General features: G+C 37.2%; 1 protein-coding gene across 9 annotated transcripts in view; it reads left to right on the top strand.

Moving 5' to 3' along the window:
- Positions 1-20,462, top strand: part of NSD2 (nuclear receptor binding SET domain protein 2) — a 99,668-nt gene that overhangs the window by 52,859 nt on the left and 26,347 nt on the right. For 6 of the 9 annotated variants that reach the window (XM_042053199.1, XM_042053198.1, XM_042053197.1 and 3 more), the window contains 8 exons: positions 3,301-3,466; positions 7,039-7,205; positions 7,576-8,067; positions 11,092-11,236; positions 12,252-12,329; positions 13,781-13,899; positions 17,296-17,377; positions 18,361-18,485. In XM_042053199.1, coding sequence (XP_041909133.1) covers positions 3,301-3,466; positions 7,039-7,205; positions 7,576-8,067; positions 11,092-11,236; positions 12,252-12,329; positions 13,781-13,899; positions 17,296-17,377; positions 18,361-18,485 — 1,374 coding nt within the window. Of the gene's footprint in view, positions 1-3,300; positions 3,467-7,038; positions 7,206-7,575; positions 8,068-11,091; positions 11,237-12,251; positions 12,330-13,780; positions 13,900-15,961; positions 17,378-18,360; positions 18,486-20,462 lie in introns of those variants that run through there. The other 3 variants (XM_042053204.1, XM_042053203.1, XM_042053201.1) reach the window with 3 other exon arrangements.

Here is a 20,462-nt window from a genome sequence, read left to right as displayed (position 1 = left end):
TGTTCTGTGCTCCTGTGCAGCACAGGAAGCCTGTTGACATTAATGGGTAGGAGATCTAGTGAGATCCTACTAATTACAAGTGAGAACAATTTCAAGAAATAAAAAGTCATGAAAAAGACACAAGGAGCCAAAATTTGAGGTGAAGGTATTTTAAAATAGTTTGATTTTGTGTAATCTTCCCTTGCTTTACAGTTGGGCTCTAAACCAGGAGTCTTCTATCTTAATTTGTTTGCTTCAGTATCATCACCAGAAGAATTGGTCAGGTCTTGCAGAGGAGGTGTTCCCTGCCTTCTGGTGCATTCACACAGCCCATCAGGACTGTGCTTCCAGTCCTGCCTCTCCATCTTCATGGGTGCAGTCAGATGCCCTGTGCTGTCTGACCACATATTGTTAGGAGTTCAAAATTCCCTAAGTAAGAATTTCTGTTTTCTTCTGGAGGAAAAAGAATCTGCAAGCCAAATTACTTTTTTTCTATACCACTTTGTAACTTGACAGTGATCTCCTATTCTTTAAAATTGCAGAGAATACAAGTGTCTCATAAAGAAGCTCCAGCTCTCATTGTATGAGAAGATAGATGCCATCAGGGGACTGGGTGGCAAATTTGTTTTGAAATTATTTCTTTCTCCCCTGCCATTAATAATTTAAAAAAACCCTACCTGGATACTGAAGTAAAATCTGTACATATGACTGCATTTGGTTTGCAAAAATGTTTCTGAGAGGAAGTATTGAAGAAATTGTTGATGTCCTACAGCTGCATGTCCAAAGTACATGCCAGGAATTGCACCTCATTGTCTACTGTTAAGGTACCTATTGAATACATCAGAACAGTTCCCAGAATGAGAAAATCAAACTAAACCAGAATGGTGTGGGAAAGTAAGATGGAAGTGAGCAAGTTCATGGTGGTATTTTCAATAGGTTTTTAAAGAACCTCATATGAGAGCTCTTAAAAAGTAATGGATATAGAATTCTGTGCTGTATTTTGCCATTCTTTTAAAGTATGAACGTTTTATCAATAGAAGAAAACATAAATGCACCAAGTCTGGCATAGATAAACCTTGCAGGTTTTGTCAGAGCCTGTCATTTTCAAGTTTTTTATCATAATCCAGTATAGTAAAAGAATTCTGGGCATTTTTTAAATTTTGTGAAGCACTTGTAGACACATTGGAGTGCGATATTCACTCCTGTACTGCCATCCCTTTTAGATTATGCTGCAGTAAGAAGCACTGCTAGAGCCTTTTCATTATTCCAGCCAGCTCCCTCTCAGACTGGAGTCATAAATCTTCGTAGCTTAGTTGCACTTTCTGAAAAATACAGGGAGTCATAAATTAAAAATGAGCTTCAGAATCCTGCGTAACTTTCGCATTTCTGAAAAGTTGACTCATTGAAAAAAAATTCATCCTACCTCTTCAGTTGAAATGCTGAAGTTGGTCTGTGTGTGTAAGACCTGCCCCTGACATACGAACCTCTGAATTTTTAGCCTTTAAGCATAAATTTTCACATCATGTTTAACTGCTAGAAGGAGCATTTGATTTTTCACATCTGCTTGGAATCTTTTAGGTCTGTTGAGAGTGCTGGACTTGAGGCAAGCTCGCAGGAGGAGTTTTCTGACAGAGAATCCTTAGTGAGCCAAAAAACCTTGAGACACAGGAACATAGCTGTAGCTGGAGTCATATGAACCGAGTCTGAATTCATCAGAAAAGCTGAATCACTGGATGAGTAATTGTCCCTAGCAATCAGATGACATGGCTTCATGTATGTTTACCAAGCAGAGCTTTAAAAGCTTTTCAGGGAAGGATTTCTGAGTACGTTAAGTTTTAGGGGTTTTGACTAGATGTACCTCTGTGTTTAAGTTGCAGATAAATCTCTCTGAAGTTGCATCACATCAAAGATTTTAGTTTGTGTTTGGAAAATAATGTTTAATTACTTACAGTGCTATTTTCTGGGTTTGAAAATCTGTACAAGGTGAAGTGATCTACTCTGATTCAGCGTAATGCTCCAAGTACTTGTTTCTCAGTTCTAGATTTCTGCTTTCTTAACGGTCTTCTTTCTTTCCTCTTGCCACTTCTAATGAATTTTAAAGCATAATTTTGCTCCAGCCCTAACACTGAATCCAGGGAAAACCTGAAGCTCCAGTCTGCCTTCTGAATGATGAGCTGGTACTACACAAGATGAATGATACATGCTGCATATAAATTTAGTACTAGAAAATTAAAAAGGAGATTCAAAATATGTGATTTTATAAAATATGTGGTATGTCTGTGATGAGACCCCTTCTGTGCTTTTCTACAGAGTTAGTGCTTACCTAGATAAAGGTACGCTCTGTTCATATCAAATAGAACAGATGACGCCAAAAAGACAAAATGCAGCTAACACTGTGAAAGGTTTTAGTTGGTGAATAGATGTCTGTGTTGCTGAACTTTATGATATAGTAAAAATGTCATAGGAGAACACAAAACTCCCTTGCCTTGAAGTGGAAATAGTTCCATAATTGTTTTCCAGTATCTAAAATAGCTTTAGAGCATGAACGGAGCACTCACAAACTTTTACTGCTAGAACTGGAAGAGAAAAAAATCTCACAAAAGGATGTGGGGAATGGTTCATGTTACAAGTTCTCCATATGTGAAAAAACAGCTGAAAGCTGGAGGGTTTGGGGTTTTAAAACTGGTTATTTATGTAGTTTCCAGTCAGACATAAAGACAGTATTTCAGTCTGTTCTAGTCTGGGGGTTTTGTTTGGTTTTGTGTTTTTGAGGGGTTTTTTTAAATCTAGGAGTACATTTGTGTGTATAGCACTTAACTTGATTAATAATATTCAATTCAGAGGGAGGTTGACTCTTCCACATCTACATCCAGTGCTCAGGTAATGTATTTAAAGTCAAAGTAAGCCTTTCTGTTAGTCTCTCCGGAGTTACTTGAAAAGATAAAGGCAAACCACAGCTTACTTGCCAATATTTCTAATTAAACTAATTAAGTCTAATTAAACTGGAATGTGGATTTTTTTCACTGCTAGAGAACAAAAGTTATGACTTAAAGTTTTTATTACACATGAAATGCAATTACTGTATACTAGCAAACATGACAGCACTTTATTCTTCTGAACTATTTCTTTTTTTCCTCCTTCTATTACGTAACACTGTATTTTTTCACATATAGTGAGAGTGTTTAACAGAATATGAACTGTGGTTTGGCTTTTTTCATTCTATTTTGTAATCCTGGTGCATGTCTGAAGAAAGATGATGATCAGTTTGGCTTTTTTTTTTTTTTTTTTTTTTTTTTTTTTTTTTTCTTTTTGTCTTTTAAGGCTCCTGCTAAGAGAGATCCAACTCAAAGTACCATCAAAGAGGAAAAAGTCCATCTGTTGAAGTATAATATAGGAGATCTAGTCTGGTCAAAAGTGTCTGGTTTCCCATGGTGGCCATGTATGGTTTCTGCTGATCCTGTTCTCCATGCCTACACTAAACTAAAAGGTATGTCAGTGATGCTACAAACATTCAGGTTTTTTCATGTATAAATAATGGTTGCTTTGGAAAAATTCTGTTCTTCATCTATTTAGTTGATGAGCAACTTGTTGTCAACAGGAATGTTAAAATCATGTAAATGCTATTCTTGAGCATATAGCAGTGTGTCTTTTAACTCATGGTTCTCTGAAAGATACCAAAATTGTGATCTGTAAAACTGTGTGGAGTCTTGCTAAAAAAAAAACCAAAACCTGATGGTGTTTTCCATTGTTTTTGTGGAGATGCTTGGAGAATTGATACAGGCTAAAAATTTTATTAGAGCCGATGAGAATTAAATATTCCTGATGATTATGGTGCACTAAAAGCAATCCATAATTCAGGCAGCTAAATTTTCTCTGATTCACAGAGTCAATACTGTTATCTACAGACAATATTGGTTGATTTTAAATGCAGGAACTACCAAGTGTAAATGAAATTTTAGGTATGAACCTGTACAATTTCTTAATCTCATTTGCACCTTTGTTCTCTGTTCTGATACCTGACACTTTTGAGGCTTAGTAGCAATAAATATTTAGAGTACACATTAAGAAAGAGTTGGAAGGGCTGAAGGTAGTGAAGTGTTGGAGTGGATTGCCCAGAGAAATGGTCTGATCTCATTCATAGGAGGTTTTTAAGAACAAATTAAATTAATATCTTTAGGATTATAGCTACATTCAACATTGGTAGTAAACTAAACGGCTTCTTGAGAACTGTGTGAATCATTCATAATAAAATTGATGGAATGGTTATTATTGACTCCTCAGTCAAATTTTCCTTGTAGCAGTCTTTCAGAGTTGGGATCAGGCAGTCCCTGTCATTTTTAGTCTTTGGATTATTAGGTCTATTATGGCATAAAGAGCTGGATTTTGAGAGTAGTAGAGCTGTTTATTTGTTCCTAACAATTACTCTGTTCCTTGAAAGAAGCAAGGTTTCAGTTTCATTATCAAGAATGTCTGTGGTAGTTCTTCATCAGAAACAGACCCAGCAAAACCCAATACTGAATGTCTGAATGCAACCTGTGGAGCACGAACAGAAAGAAGAGCCCATACACTTTGTAGTGTTAATTTCTCTCACTTTGAAGTAATGTGGATGATGATTATTTCTCGTATTTGCTCTGGAGTTGGCTTGGGCCTGCCTTTTCCTTAAGGAGTTTAGTCTGGGTCTGGGCAGCCATCCTAACTGCTAAATGCCACTCTGATGTGTGTATTTCCATCAGTAGGTATTTCCAGTCTTACCTTCCACCCACTGTTTATTCTTGAGGCATTATCAAAAGTCTCCTCTTGCAAACAGAAAAGTTCTTTTATCATGGCGTTGTAGAAGTACTGAGCTAAGTCTGTATTTCTCATTTCTAGGCTTAGGATCAAGTGTTTATAAGCAGTCTGAATTTCTGGATGTTGATACTTGATTTGATCATTCCAGCTGATTAGGCTTGATGAAAATTAATAACTTTAACTTGCGGGAAGTACATTTTTGTGTAAGAAAGCGTGTACTGAGTCAGACTAAAGCTCCATCTCATTGAATATGCTGTCTCTTGCTGTGGTCAACCACAGATGCTCAGATACAGAGAAGCACCAGAGAAGTGGTGGGGTCCCAGAACACTCTCCCAAACTGCCAACAACTGGTTATTTCAGGATTCTGTGGGCCAAAAATTTTGTTTCCCCATGTAACAGCTGTTAATGAATGCCATTATTTTATCTAGGAACATTGGTACAAATTGAACTCTCGGAGGATACCTGAAGATTCCCCACTAGGTTCAGTGACTCTAGTGGTAGGCACTATTATTTAGTCTCCTTAATTAGGCAGTTACAGCTGTCCAGCATTACACTGCAAAGGGAACATAGTGTCTGTCTGTCTGCTTGGCAGTGGGCTGTCAGCAGATCTTTACAGGTGGTTGTAAACGTAGTCTGTGGCATCCTGGTAAAATACAAACATTAGCCCTTATTTCATCATGGACAGATTAAGTAATCAGATCTCTGTAGTCCCTACTTAAATAACATTTTCTTGATGAGGACAAAGTAATTACTGTGCAAGAGAATTGTTTCTGACCATGCAACACTGGAACATATATTAGACAAGTGATTGGATGTGTGATATTTACAGTCCCAAGACTTTGCGTATGCCGTTCCTCTAGATTCTCATATGTGATCTCTGATGGTCATTATTGTTCTTGTAGTTCCCATACATGTTTGTATATATATGTGTATGTTTGTAATTGTTATAAAACATTACATATATAGAGAGAGAAAGAGCAAAGATTTGCCCATACTATTAATTAGGTTGATTACCCTTCCAGATGCCACATTTTGCAACAAGATTAAGCCCCTGTTAAAATAACCGCTGGCTGAATCACCAAGAAAAGAAAGTTCTTTCTAGGTCTAGAAACCCCAGTAATAGTACAAGAAGCAACCGGGTAGATGTATTTGCTGATTATGCCTGAAGACATGCAGTGTATGAATAACCTAGAGGAATCTAGATCTAGTTCGAAGACACTTGTAACAGAGAATTGTGCCTGTTACTTGTTCCTATTGCATGTCCATCCTTCCCTGAGTTCCTCTGGTGTCCAGTCTACATGTTGGATATACTGATGTGGTGACACTGGAGGAACCACAGATACTGTAGGGAGCATAATTGATCAAGCAGGATTAAATTTGCAAACACAGAACTGCAGGTCATCACAACTAAAACCTTTTCTATTTCTAAACAAGACCTTAATTTGAACACTTAGACAGCAATCTACAAGGTGTAATGGACAAGGTGTTAGAGGACATCTTAAGTCTGATCTCTTACCTCTTCCTTTTAGAAATTCATTGTTAATTATAAACACTCTGATGAATTTTGAATGTGGCGTCTTCCCCTTCTCTGTAGAATAGCTGAGACCTTTGGAAGGTACGATATGCCTGTATTGTACCACAGTGAGACAATATTCCTCTAGTTTTTCTAGGGAAAAAAAGGGAATGTTTTTATTTTTAGAAGAATAATGTTTCGTATTTAGATTTCAAAATTGTTCTCTTATCCTTCCACTCTCCCTTCCCCCAGCCAAATCCTTTATTGATTATTTTGATTCCTGAAAAATCTTGATTAACATGAAGTTGTGATTGCAAGGGTTAAAAATAGCTGAAGTATGTGTCTCTGTTTAAGAATATTAAAAGATAAAGTTTAGGAGACTCAGGGAGAAGGCTGAGTGCACAAGCTCTCCAACCTCTGGAACTTTCTCAGTGTTCATTGGGAAATGAATACTCAGTGCATTTTCAGAAACACTCAGACCTACATGTAAGTTAATAGATGTGAAAACTGACAGGTGATTGTAACTTCAAGTTAATTTATCCAGGCATGTTCTTGCTGGGAATTAAATGGTTGGGCTTTTGGGTCAGACCATATATTGTATCTCAGAGACTTTCAGTCTGGTTAAGTGGGTTTTTGAAAGGTTATCCAGTTTTACTATGCTTTTGTTATGGCAACTGTAGCAGCTTACAGACTTCAAGTCTGAAAGTGCAGAGAACTACCAGAGTTGTATCTTTAATACACGTGTTTTTAATTTTCAGGACAGAAAAAGAGTTTTCGTCAATATCATGTTCAGTTTTTTGGAGATGCCCCAGAGCGAGCCTGGATATTTGAGAAGAGCCTGGTGCCCTTCAAAGAAAAAGACCAGTTTGAACAATTATGCCAAGAGAGTGCAAGACAAGCCCTCACTAAAGCAGAGAAAATAAAGGTAAGACGTTACCAAACCAGGCAAGATTTGTAGCTTTTTTTTTTAGCGTTACAGGTATGTACAAGTGTAGCAGATACAAATAGATATTATAGAAAGCTTAAAGACAGCTTGTTTCACTGGAGCTTGCAGTCTTACATTTCATTTACAGATGCAAAGGATGAGATGATTTTCCACTGTTACTCAGAAAAATTAGTACTCTTCTGCTTTGTCATGGATTTATGCACAGTATCAGTACTATCAAATGCAGCTCCCTTTGAAATCTGAATTACAGATCTGTGTGACACTTACTTTCTTGGAATTGTTTTGTGTTAATGTCGGCATTTTGAAATGAAAAGTGAGCAGATTCCTCACACTGTGTCTCCTCTTGCAGATGCTAAAGCCTGTGTCAGGGAAGCTGCGGCCACAGTGGGAGATGGGTGTGAAGCAAGCCAGTGAAGCAGTGGGCATGACAGTGGACGAACGCAAGGCCAAGTACACCTTCATCTATGTCAGGGACAGACCTCATCTTAATCCTCGAGTGGCAAAGGAGGTTGGCATTGCTGTGGAACCCTTGGAGGAGATGGATGAGTCATCCTACTCAAATGAAGAAACCACTCCAAATCTGAAATCAGTGAAGGAGTCTGGCATTCCTAGCAAGAGGAGGAGAAGGACATCAAAACTGTCTGCTGCTGATGATACACAAGAGAGCAGTCAGTTGGAGGATAAGAATACTACTCCTCAAAAGTCATCTGAACAGGCAGAATCCAAAAGAGGGATAGGCTCCCCTCTCAATAGAAAGAAAACTCCAGCATCTACACCACGAAGCAGAAAGGGCGATGCAGTATCTCAGTTTTTGGTCTTTTGTCAGAAGCACAGAGATGAGGTTAGTCTCTTTTAGCTGTTGTTATTGTTGATTGCCTCTTCTCGTTTCTGTACTTGAAGAAACTTCTTTATTTTATTAAACAAAACTTAGTTATTACTGCACAATCCATAATATTCTGGGTTTGACAAGGTATGCCTGCATCAAATCTTATTCTAGACAGAAATAAAGAAGGGAATGTAAGTGAGCAATGTAAACACGATGGTGATGCTGCCTTTGTACTTCAAGCACAGGTTGTGTTAGTATCTTCCCACATAAACTAATAGTCCTTTGTATTAGCCATATTTTTTCTTTAATGTATGTACAGTATAATAGGTATGGATACATTTATGCTCAGGCAAATATAAAAAAGATGATGCTGTTTATGGCAGTCTGCTTGTAGATAGCTTTTACATTCTTTCTGCAGACATGGCTCAGTTCCTTCTGGGTGTTCCATTATCTTTGAACAACTCAAAACCTCCTTTACTTATTTAGAATGTTTTGCTGAGCTTCTGTGAAAGCTGCAGATACCTCTAACTGATCATCAGGGCAGAAGAACCTGTCTTCCCTTTGTCTTGATTGGAATTGGACTGGCAAAGTGAGGAAATACCAATTTAGATATTTATGCTTTTTGCCTTTCATGTTGCTTTTAAAATGGCAGGTTTGTGCCATTGGTGAAAGGTGGAGATTGTACCCAGTCTAGTATTTGGAGTGTCCCCTTCCGTTAGGCTTATCTGGTTCAACTTGCATGGCTTTCACCAAGAGTTTTTGTTGGGTTATAGATGTTCTGATGCTTTAGAAAGAGTGATAATGTTGGCTAAAAAACAAACCTGGTTTTGAGCTACTTGTATTGGTGGTATTGGAGAATTTAGTGTATGTCTGTCTTAGTATTTGCATGTAGAAACTTAGAAGAAAGGAAAATTACAGACCCAGAAGAGGGTCTCTGTTCCCAGTCTTGGGAAGGGTGGAAGTGAAAGGGATCACTGAAGACTTCTCTTTGGGGCCTGTAGTAATATTGAGCTCTCTTAAACTTACAGCCGTTTTGGCTGTGTCTTGCTTGGAGTCTGGCTCCGTGTGGTAGTAGGATTCATACATCAGTTTGATTTTACTATTATTTAACTGCTGAAGAACGTTTTTAGTGATTTAAGAGGCACACTTCCCACATCCCTGAGGGAGGTGCGGAAAGCTTGAAGCGCTTTTGTGGCTGTAGTGACGCATTAAGTATTTTGTGCTGTTACCAAAGGAGTAAAGATGTAATTTGTACTGTTGGCATTCTTATGTGCTTCCCCTGTGAAAAATAGAAGCCTAGGAAGCATTGGAAGGGAGTGTCTTAATTGGAGATAAAGGTATGATTCAAGTGAGAGGCAGACAGCTACACTAATCACATTAATTGATTTGGGCCTTGAGTTTGTTGTGAGGAAAATTAAGGAATAAATTCACTAATATAGAGACTTTGGAGAAGACTACTGAGCATTTTCCTTGGAGGCCTTATTTGAAAGGGTCCCTTCACCATTAAGAATGATGGGTGTCTTTTCCTTGTCATTTCACAGTACTCCTAGTAAGATGAAAGTTATTATTATTCTTGTTTTGTTGAGACTGGAGGTAGTGTTAATGTGTGTCTCATTTTTCTGAGTAAACCTAGTTATTTCTTGGAGGATTAAATAGCTCTGTGCCCTCATTGAGCACAATGACCTGTACATTTGTGACAACAGTCAAAATGGATGCTAATTTCATTTCCTGAAGAAGTGGGATTTGTGGGAGAGGGTACCTTGTGGGTTTATGTTCCTCCCTTTAAATAATGTGAAACCAGTTGTTGGATTTTAATCAAACTGTGAGTAGAAGCTACCAAAGGTAGTTGTACTCCTCAAGCCTTATGCAATGGATTATTCCAGATAGAAGCAAGACAATTCTTAGTACTCTACTAGGAGAAAAATTGAAGCATGGATTTCCATACTAGACACTGACTAATTCCAATGGAAGGAAGGTACTGCAACTGTTTTAACACCTGGAAAAGCACCAGTCACACTTGCATCCTGTTTGATAACAGGAAATGCAGTTTTAAGACCCTAAATTCTAAGTAATTAGGTTTAATCATTTCACCTTATCAGAAAAATTGTATTTCTGTTCTGTTGAATGGTGTTACTCTTTGAACAATTGGCTTTCTTGACCTAGTTTTTATTTTGCTCTGTGTTTTTGGGGTATCGGTTGCATCACTCAGATAGGATTTTGGAGAATGCTGAGTAATAAGGTGAGAAGCATTGTTTTTAAAGGTACTGTTTCATTTCTGTACAAGTGTTGAGTTTTTTGACTTGTATGATTAATCAATTATGATCTTCCTTAAGTAGAAGTAGGGGTATACTGAAGGAGTTTGGGAGGATTTTTTCTTTCTTTTTAATACTGGATTTTTTTGTGTGTGTTGATTAAACTTCTAGAACTCTATTAAACTCCATGTTGATGGATATTATGTGTCCTGCTTATAACATTAAAAAGATGCACAGCTTGTGAGTTCCTAGTGTTCATATGCATAATACAAAAATGATGAATCAATACAGGAAAATGTTGCATTAAATGCTAACTTGTGTAAATCTCTCTGCTGAGATAGAGGTACTGGGTTCTATGATTAATGAGTTTTGCTATGAATTTATGGATTTCTTTCTAGGCAAACGTATATTCCAGTATTGCTTACCTGTCATTCGTGGATATAGATTTAAACTTCTTTGAGAAACAATACACATTTTTTTGAATGACCACAAGACAGGATTTATACTTACTCCACTTACTCCATTTTTTGAATGTTAAAATGCGAATAGATACTTCCAAAATTAGTCTTAATACTTCTGAATAAGCTAGTGGAATTTTTTTTTTAAGACGCAGATAAGTGGTTATTCAAAACAAAACTGGATACAGAAGGTTTTATTCTCATTCTGTCTACAGCAGAAATACTAGATAACTTGTTTGTATCCAGTTTTCCAAAGTGATGGAAGTATGTACACCATTCTTTCCAATGGTCACCTTTTTTTTAATTCAACCCTATTTCTGCATGTATAGGTGGTTGCTGAACATCCAGATGCTTCAAGTGAGGAGATTGAAGAACTGCTCGAATCGCAGTGGAACATGCTTAGTGAAAAACAGAAAGCTCGCTATAATACAAAGTTTGCCATAGTGACCTCTCCCAAATCTGAAGAAGACTCTGGTAAACGTAAAACTGTGCTAGTGTACTCTAACTAAATTTGATATACATAGTGGCGTTAAACTAAGCACATATTTGAGACCCTGTAGGGAAAACAGCTTTCACTGTTTTCCAGTTTTAATTCTTGGTGTTTGTGCCAATAGCAAAGGAATGCCAATGGTTACAATAAACGCAACCCATGAAGTCTACATTTCTTGCTCATTGTTCTGAAAAGTTGTTATATGTAAACCTTCTGCTGTTTAGACATTGCTGATGTCTCATTCTTCTTCTGCCCATAAGCAGCTGCCATTGCATCCACTGCTTGTTACAAAGTGGATGGTGGGAAGGGAAGATGAAGTGTTACTGCTAGTAAATTTGAGACGTTGTTTTTATAGAACAGTTAGAAATGGTTTAAAAAATTTAATCAGTGCTACACCTTTTCTTCATATATACCTAAAGTGTATTACTTCACATCATCATCAACTCAGGAAGAACTATTCCAAACTTTATTCTGAAACCTTCATCCATTTGGCATTTTGTTGTGCTACTCAAAGTTTTTAGGACTTTGTACAAGATTGCAAATACTTTCTTTTTTTTCTCCTTTTATTTTTTGTTGCTGTTTTCTGGTGTTTGTTTTTGATGAACAGTCTTGATTGTTTTACGAAATATTTGAGGGGGTTTGGAGTCACTTACTTGAGAAAGGAGGAGGAAGATAGTTTGCCATTTGCATGAACTTCATCAAATTTACCTAGGTATCATTTTTCAAATTTAAATGGCTTTACAGCACTGTAAGAAGACTTACTATGGAAGTATTAGAAGCCAACAGGTGCTGCTTTGGGCAATGACAAGAATGAGAGGGAGTGTTTGAAAGTTTGTGAGACTTGGAAAAACTTGTATAAAAAATGGCAGTCAGTTTTGTTAACTGTGTGTGTGTGAAATAACATCATTTTGTGGAAAATTGAAAAGTTTTTAACTTTAAATTTTAAGTGTTAAATATTTGGATATCAGTTAAAAAAAACCACATTCTGTATCTCTCAAGGTTCATCATTGAAGAATATTGGAGAGGCCAAACGTAAAGTGTTTCAAGACTCACCTAAAAGGAGATCAAGATCCAGAAGTAATTGAAATTTGTGTTGTGTGCAAATAGCTCATCATTATAAGTAGCTATTGAGTGTATTTTTTTATGTAATCGCCCACGTATCATAATCTCTTTATTTTATCTCAGATGTTGTCTTCCTTGACGTTAGAACTTTAATGGATCCCAAATTAAATATCTTAACACTGTAGTGCTGAATTTTGTTCACCTTCCTCAGTGTCATATTGCAAGAAATGTAATTGAAATTGTACCTGTACCAGGTGTTTCTAGTACATATATTGTGTACATTTATAGTTACCTACAGATGAAAATATGTCAGTTCGATTGTTCCCCATCTCAAATCCTCTTATCTTAAACTTGGAAGATTATTGTGGGGTTTCTTTTGCTGGCTTTTTGTAAGTAGCAGGTTCTCCTGGAGCCATTTCAGTCTGCTTTGTGGATTCAGAATATGTCCTAGATTGTTTAGATAAGTCCATTAATTTGAGAATGATCTATATTTTCAAGTTGCTGTATTTTTAATATTGACAGATATTTGTTCCCAGTGGAATAGAATGCTTGTAGCTGTAGGACAATTTTCAGTTACCGTATTTGTGCCCCTGGAGCTTGCAATTTTCGTACTAATAATATTCTGTAGCTTCATAAACTAGAGAGTACTGGAGAGTGTAATTATGTTGTCATTTCATCTTGATGAAACAGACCACCTCCCAAACCCTCATCTGTCTTTTTGAGGTGCAAACAGTAGTGGAACCTGTGGCAGGGGTATGTAGATTACTCACTGACCCTTTGTATTTAGCAGCTGCTTGAACTTTACAGTGAACAGTCATCTAAATACATTAATAATTTGGTGGTCTAAAATGGCCAACGTGGTTCTGTTCATAGGATTCTGGTTCATAAAGGGAAGGGATCATAATGGTCTCCTGTAAAATACAATCCCCTTGTTAGAGTCTGGAATTGCCATACCAGAAAGAGAATTAATTTGTACAGTTGGTGATATCTTGTCTTTTTCAGAGGCCCCTTAATAGATGTCACCAGTGTCTTCATCTGTATCGTTTGGAGAACTTAAAGTAGGCTTAAGGAGGAGACTAAGAAATTAATTTTGGTTATAAGACACTGTTACAAAGTGGCAGGAGAGTTAAAAGCTGTATAGATCAATCACATGCAGTCTGACGTTATGAAATAAGTGTTGGGCAGTAACATCCAGACCTTAAACTAGTGCTTGTATAGGTAGACTCATCTTTGTAAAATAACTTGAGTATGAAGCAGTTGATCTGGATGTGTTCTAGAGTTAGTCTTCAGCACCAGAAACCAGACCCTACGCATTAAGAGGTCATCAAACTGTATTAATGTTTAACCATGTTTTAAGAATAATGACTGAAAGAAAAGTACCTTAAATAACTAGATCAGTTCAAAGTAATTTCAAAGTGGGTTTTAGATTATTTTTCATGTAAGTTTCCCCCATCCCCCATCCCAAGGTAATTTACATGGAAATAAAAGAAACCAAAAAAAGAGGACAAAGGAGCCTACAGAAGATTTTGAAGTTCAGGAAGCACCTAGGAAAAGACTCAGGATGGATAAACAGAATAATCGGAAGGTAATTATGTTGTTGGTTTGTTGGGGTTGATTTATAGCAGCACCAGTCACATTGCTGTAGTTAAGTTTGTCAGCATTTCCATTTTCAGGATTAAAAAAGAAATGTCCATATATCATACCAAACTGTTGTCAATATTCAGAGATACATGTGAGCTTACCACTGTGGGATTTTTTCCTTTGGTTTTGAGGATAGAGGTATGACAAGTTGCACTTGCTGCTTGAACTGTTTCCCAAAGGAATGTGCAGAGGGAGTCATGACCTCTCTGTGTTGTTATGCTTTGTAGTTCTTTTCCTTTCCTCCTGGTTTGGAGTTAGTTTTACCAGAATGTAAAATAAATACCTTTAGTCAATAGTTACTTTAGACAGAAGAGAGGAAAGCAAGTGTAGCAAAACAGAAAAACTACTTTTCACGAACTGGAGGGCTATAGGACATTTTAGAGTGGCATGCTGACCCATTTCTTGGGTTAGGGAACTGCAGTAAATGGATATTTATGCAGTGAAAGTATATTTATCACACAAATCACAGGCTCCTTTTCTGGTTAGCTTGCTTGTGAGAATGAGAATTTTCCTTACATAGGTCACTATGTATGTGGGCACAGCACAAATCTTGTGGAGACTTAGGCACAGGTTTATTTAGTTGTGCATGTAGAGCAGTGAAGTTCATGGGTTTTACTTGTGTGGAAAGCTTAGCTCACACGTATGTTCAGATGTGTTATTGCAGTATCATACTTTAGTGTGAGTACCACAGACCTAAGCTCAGAACTTCAGTGGTACAGCGATCAAATGAAACAACCTAATGGAAGGAAAGGTAGTGGATTTATTTTTTAAATGAGTTATGGAGGTCTTATTTGTAGGTGTCAGTTTGTTTGGTAGGCTGGTTATTTTGCTACTTCAGTTGATATTGTAGATATTAGGACAACTTGTTGACTTAGAGTTTAATATAAAAAAATAAATACAGTTTCAGATAGGCTTAATGAGCTGACTAGCAAGGGACAGAGTTAATTCTTAATGTTGTTACCTTTGCAGAAAGAAGGGCCAAAACTGGTTTTTGCACTTCTTGCCATAATGGTTTAGTCGTTGCGTATTCATCTGATTTTCTAGGATCAGTTTTTCAAACCTTTTTAAACTTCTCTAACTGATTTGAATACATTATAATACACTAGATCTATGAAATAATGAAGTTTACCTATTATAATTAATTCCTACTATAAAGTCCTTGTTTTGACTGTTCTAAAGTTACTTTCCTGTCCCACCAGCATTTGTACACTACAATTAGCCTACATTCTCGGAAGTAGGATGAAAGGTGGTTGCAGTATAGTTCATGCATGGGAGGTTCTGGTATCTTTGGTGCTGTGGCATGTGAATGTATCAGCAGGAAAATAAATAACTAAATAAGGTGAATGATTCCCATAAGATACATAGCACTAATGACGCTGACTTTGTAATGTGCATTTTAAAAAGTGTTGTTCTCTCTCTGGTCAGTTTATCAGAACTGCTTACAAGGGGTCTGATGTGTGTAAATATTGGGTAGTTTGGAAACTCTAAATGCATATAGCAGGGTTTCTGCTCCACAGAAAGGTCAGATACGGTTTGCAGTTTGTTTTAGGAATTATCTTAGTCTTTTTCCTGCCTTCACAAGCCCAAGGCACTTCCAGCTGTATGTGCTGCTGCTTAGTAGAACACTCAGTGAATGACAGTGAAAATATCAATGTAATGATTCAAAAAAGCAAACACTAACCATACATGTTCTTTCTGCTATTCCCAGTTTATCTGCAGGCTTTAGTTACAATCATTTTGGATAGGAGGAGCTTTAATTTCATTACATTTTACTTATTGCACAAGAGTTGTGGGTTATACTCTCCCTTTGTCCTTAATTCTTATTTACAAAATCAGAATGTTTTCACATGAAGTAACCAAGTTATAAGTACCCATATGGAAGTTTTGAAAAAACTAATTTGTTCATTGTTGCTTTGATGATGTATATAAAATGCACATTAACAAAATGGGGGTTCTGTAAAGTGTGCTTTAAATTTAAGAATGAACTATACTGTACATTTTCACAGAATCACAGAATCCTTAGGATTGGAAGGGCCCTCTGGAAATCATCCAGTCCAATCCCCCTGCCAAGACAGGGTCATCTAGAGCAGGTTACACAGGAATGTGTCCAGGTGGGTTTGGAATGTCTCCAGAGATGGAGACTCCATGACCTCTGTGAGCAGCTGTTCAATGCTCTGCCACCTCAAAGTAAAGAAATCTTTCTCATGTTGAGGTGGAACTTCATGTGTTTTAGTTTATGGCCATTACTCCTTGTCTTGTCACTGGGCACCACAGAAAAGTCTGGCACCATCCTCTTGACACCCTCTTTTCTTTCATTTTTACCCAGAAGTGTAACAGTAATCTTAGAAAACCAATGCTGGGAGCCTCCAGTGGCATTGGGGGTAGGGCAGCTTAGTCTGCTTGGAGCTCAGTAAAAGCACAACGTGCCACATCTGTAGTACAATAGCCATTCATGTTTATTTTTACGAAGGAAATCAGTTCTCTGGCCTTTGAGGTGTTCACCTGCACATCTTTCTTTGGTAAAACTGTCAGATGAAGACTGAAAAAGCATGTAAATCATTGGAAATGTGTGTAAAGCCTTCTGTTCAATAGAGTTGTGCTTATTGATCAGATGAGCATGTGTCAGGGTTAAGCATTCTAGGCTACAGTTTCAGTACCTTGAATGAATTTTTAACATAAGAAATGGAAAAAAATAGTGGCATGTGTAAGGAACAATGTCTTAATTTTGACAAAGATTTGACAAAAACTTCCCCAGTTTTTGGCCTAAACTTTAAATCATGAATTCTCATTCTGGAGCAAATTTAGGTGCTGTTTATTCTCCCTTGAAAATAGTGGTTGTATTTTGGAAATGCTGAAACAATCTTAACCATAGTAATTTAAAAAATGGCACTGCTATAAGTTGTGGAGTTGAAAGCAAGCCTCTCTGAGACTTAGAGTTCTGCACAGGGTTTACTCTCAAATTTATATATAATTGTGCAGTTTACCTTTAATAATTAAAGGTCTTAATTTGACCAGTTTGTACAAAGAGTAGTAAGGATAATTTACAAGTTCCATGTTCATTTAGCACTCCCCCTTTTGATATGCTGAATTTGGGATGGATAAGTGGGATGCTGAAATACTGTGTTCTTTAATATTTCTCATTTGTTTATGGGTTTGTACCCTGTGCTGTAAATGAGTTTTAAAATTCACTTAAGTGGGGCTAGTTTAACTACAGTACCATTCAGATATTTGTAAAGACACTTTCTTTTTAATAACATAAATCCAGAACTAATTGCCAGTTTTATCCAACCACTCATAAATTAGGAGTTTTTTTATTTTTTCATATTTTTTTTTGTGACAGAGGGAGACAAGCAATGACAAAACAGCAAAAACAAACTCTTCTAAGGTCACAGAAACCTCCTCTTCACAAAAGAACCAGTCAGGTAATGTGGTCAGAATAAGTTTTAATGTAACTTTTTCAATTAAATAATTTTAAAATGCCCAGGTTGTCTGAGGCAGCCGGCTAAATTCTGCTGACTCAATGAGTAGTTGCAGGCACTGTGCCATAGCTGGGGGGGAGCCCTGTTCCTTCACTGCCCTTCTGCAGCTCGATCCTGGACTAAAATTGTGCTTTACTGATTGAGAGCAGCAGTTCACAAGTTCACCGTGTGATGGCACCAGATTAAAGCTGGTGCCCCGAGATCTTGGCAAGCAGGGAACAAAACCCTGCTGCTCCCGTTTGCCTGGTGCACTGGCCCACTAAAACAAGTGCAGTGACCATCAGTGTCATCAGGTACTCTGGGGTTTTAGTCCTTCTCAATGGTGCGTGATGGGAGGCAGTGTGGAGCATGAGAGGGAATTTTGTAGAACCTTGGATCGAAACGCCAAAGTCAGACTTGTTAATGATGCTCAAGTTAAAGATAACTTCTGTCTGAGCATGTCTCTTTAGGTGTTACAATGATATGCCAAAGACCAGCGAGCTTCAGCAAGTTCTGCACGGTGTAGAAGTGGTGATGTGCCATCGCTAATACGTGGTACTTGGCTCCTGTATATAAATTTTCTCTTACCAAAGTGCTAGTGGTACTCAGATTGTGATGACATCATGTAGGCCTTCTGATATAACTGTCACCTCTGCTCTAAAGAGGTCTTAAGTCACAAGGTATTTTGATTTTAATAGAAATGAGATGAGAAAAAATTGGGAAAACATATCTTAGCACATATTTGATTAATGGAAACCTCTTTATTTTTAAGATCAAGCCAAAACACATGGCTTCAGAAACTTCATGTTCACTCAGTCCTATGTAGGTGCCCAGAAGACCTACCTAAATAATTCCTTCCTGTATGTGAAGGAATATTTTAAATGGCTTCAGGGAGATAACATTTTAAAGTTCCAAACTTCACTTTGTAAACCAAAATTATTTTACAGCAACGAAAAATCTGTCTGATGCATGTAAACCTCTGAAGAAGCGAAATCGGGCTTCAGCAGCAGAATCTTCAACTCTTGCTTTTAGCAAGAGTTCATCTCCTTCAGCTTCCTTAACTGAGAATGAGGTAAAAAAAAAGTGGTGTTTGCACACAGCCATTTAATGACAGAAATTATCAGGTGTGAAGCTTGTTTTAAAAAAAAGCAAAAATCAAAGGCGAATTCTCTAACGTTGGTGCTGTAGACAAGTTACAGTTTTGGCCTCTGTGAAACCTGTTAATGTGTGCATTGCAAATTCATTTATTGTAACACGAACGTCTGATTTGGGGACGTCGAGATATTATTGTGGTTTTTAATGTATTTACCAACAACGTTTTAGAATTGTAACCTTCTATTAGAGGCAAAGTAAAATGCCAGTGTGTTCTGTATTTTCTTCTACAGACTTTTATGTAAGTGTACTACATTAGTTACATTATGTAACTCAATACTGTCATGTTGCCATAGCTTTTATATCGAAGCAAATTTCCTAATCCTCTGTTTGATCTAGAACTGGACAGTCTTCTGAGCAGAGCCCCTTTTAACTCAAATTAGTTTTCAGGCTGTTTTAGTGCTATTTCTCTGTGATGCAAATAGCTCCATCCCCAGTAGAGTTAAACAGGCAGTGAAGGATGTATCTTTTTGATACTTGCTAATCATAGTCTTAGCTCTGCATATTTGGAACTGTAATTCTTCTCAGCTGACATACAATAAATGAAATGTATGTACCAGAAGTGTATCCATATAATCCATTAAACCATTCCCCAAGTCATCTACACTGTTAAAACCAATCAGCCAAAGAGTGGCAGCATGAGGGTGAAGTATGCATGCTGTTTGCAGGTGGGTTTGGATCTGTAGTTAGTAGGATGTAGTAAAATATCCATAGACAAACAGCTTCACCCAGTTTGTGTTACAAAAGCTGTAGAGAAAATACTTGCCTGCTAACAAGGGCGTAGGGCTTCCAGCTCTCCTAGAGACATTCATCTCCCCTAACAAATGCATGAGGTGCTGTAATGAATGCAGTTAAAATATCTAGGCAATATTCAGTAAACAGTTTACCTTTGGGTAGGGAAAAAAGATTGCATGTTAATGGCTGTATATCTTAACTATAACTGGAAAAGCATTTTAACTAAAAAAACCCCAATAAATACTCCCTCCTGTACCCCAATAAAACAAGCAAAGGAAGTCCCACAGGAAATCATGTCCTTAGCAGCAGCCAAGTAAAGTAATACTTACTTTGTTCTCTCAATTGAGAGGCTCCCATCTTTTGGCTTACCAGCTTCTGCTGGATTGGCTTTACTGACGGGACTTGCTGTGTAATGGCTGTTTCTATTTGGGACCATCTATTCAGCCAGATTAGTTTAAAGAAAAAAATGTCTTTTTTGGCTCAAAATATGTGTCTCTAAACATTGTGCACTCAGGAGAAAGATTCTTCTCTTTCTAGAGATTGTGATTGTAAAACAAATTATCCAGAAGTCTTTCTTAACAAAAGGCTCATTTTTGTAGGATTTTGGGTTGTAACATAATGGTTCACGTGTGAGAAAGGAGATGGTTATATCTTACATATGGCTGGGATGGAAATTCTAAAATTAGCACTAATTTACTCAGCTACTGCTAGTAAAAAATGTGAGAAAAATTAACATCATACACTGCTCACAGAACACAGATACACAAACTAGAAAGTGAATTAATTGTTTTCAAAGGGTTAAGATACCAAAAAAAAGTCCCGAACAGCATAACAGAAAGCACAGCTTGTTAAATAACATATTTTGTGGGACTGAGTGCAGGGGGCAGTAGATTAGTAGACTCAAATAGTCCTTGGATTGCTTAAAACTACACTGACCTGAACTTGGACCAACTAAGGATTGGGCCCGGTTTGTTTCCTATATTAGATATATTTTGCCTTTAAATAAAACAAAAATGTCAGGCATGTGTTTTTGAAATTAATATTGACCTGATCTACAAAACAAGGAAAGACAGAAATTCTGGATTGTGTGAGTGGCTCTAAAAACTTTTTCCTCTTTTGTATTTTTATTTAGCACTTGTCTAAATGGCTAGATGTGTGTGTG

This window comes from Corvus kubaryi, unplaced genomic scaffold (genome assembly GCF_017639235.1).
Source record: "Corvus kubaryi isolate FWS band 111438036 unplaced genomic scaffold, C.kubaryi_AGA036_p1.0 split1-131, whole genome shotgun sequence".
NCBI lineage: Eukaryota > Metazoa > Chordata > Aves > Passeriformes > Corvidae > Corvus > Corvus kubaryi.
The sequence above is the reverse complement of the archived record's forward strand: the minus strand, read 5'-3'. Positions and strand labels throughout refer to the sequence as shown.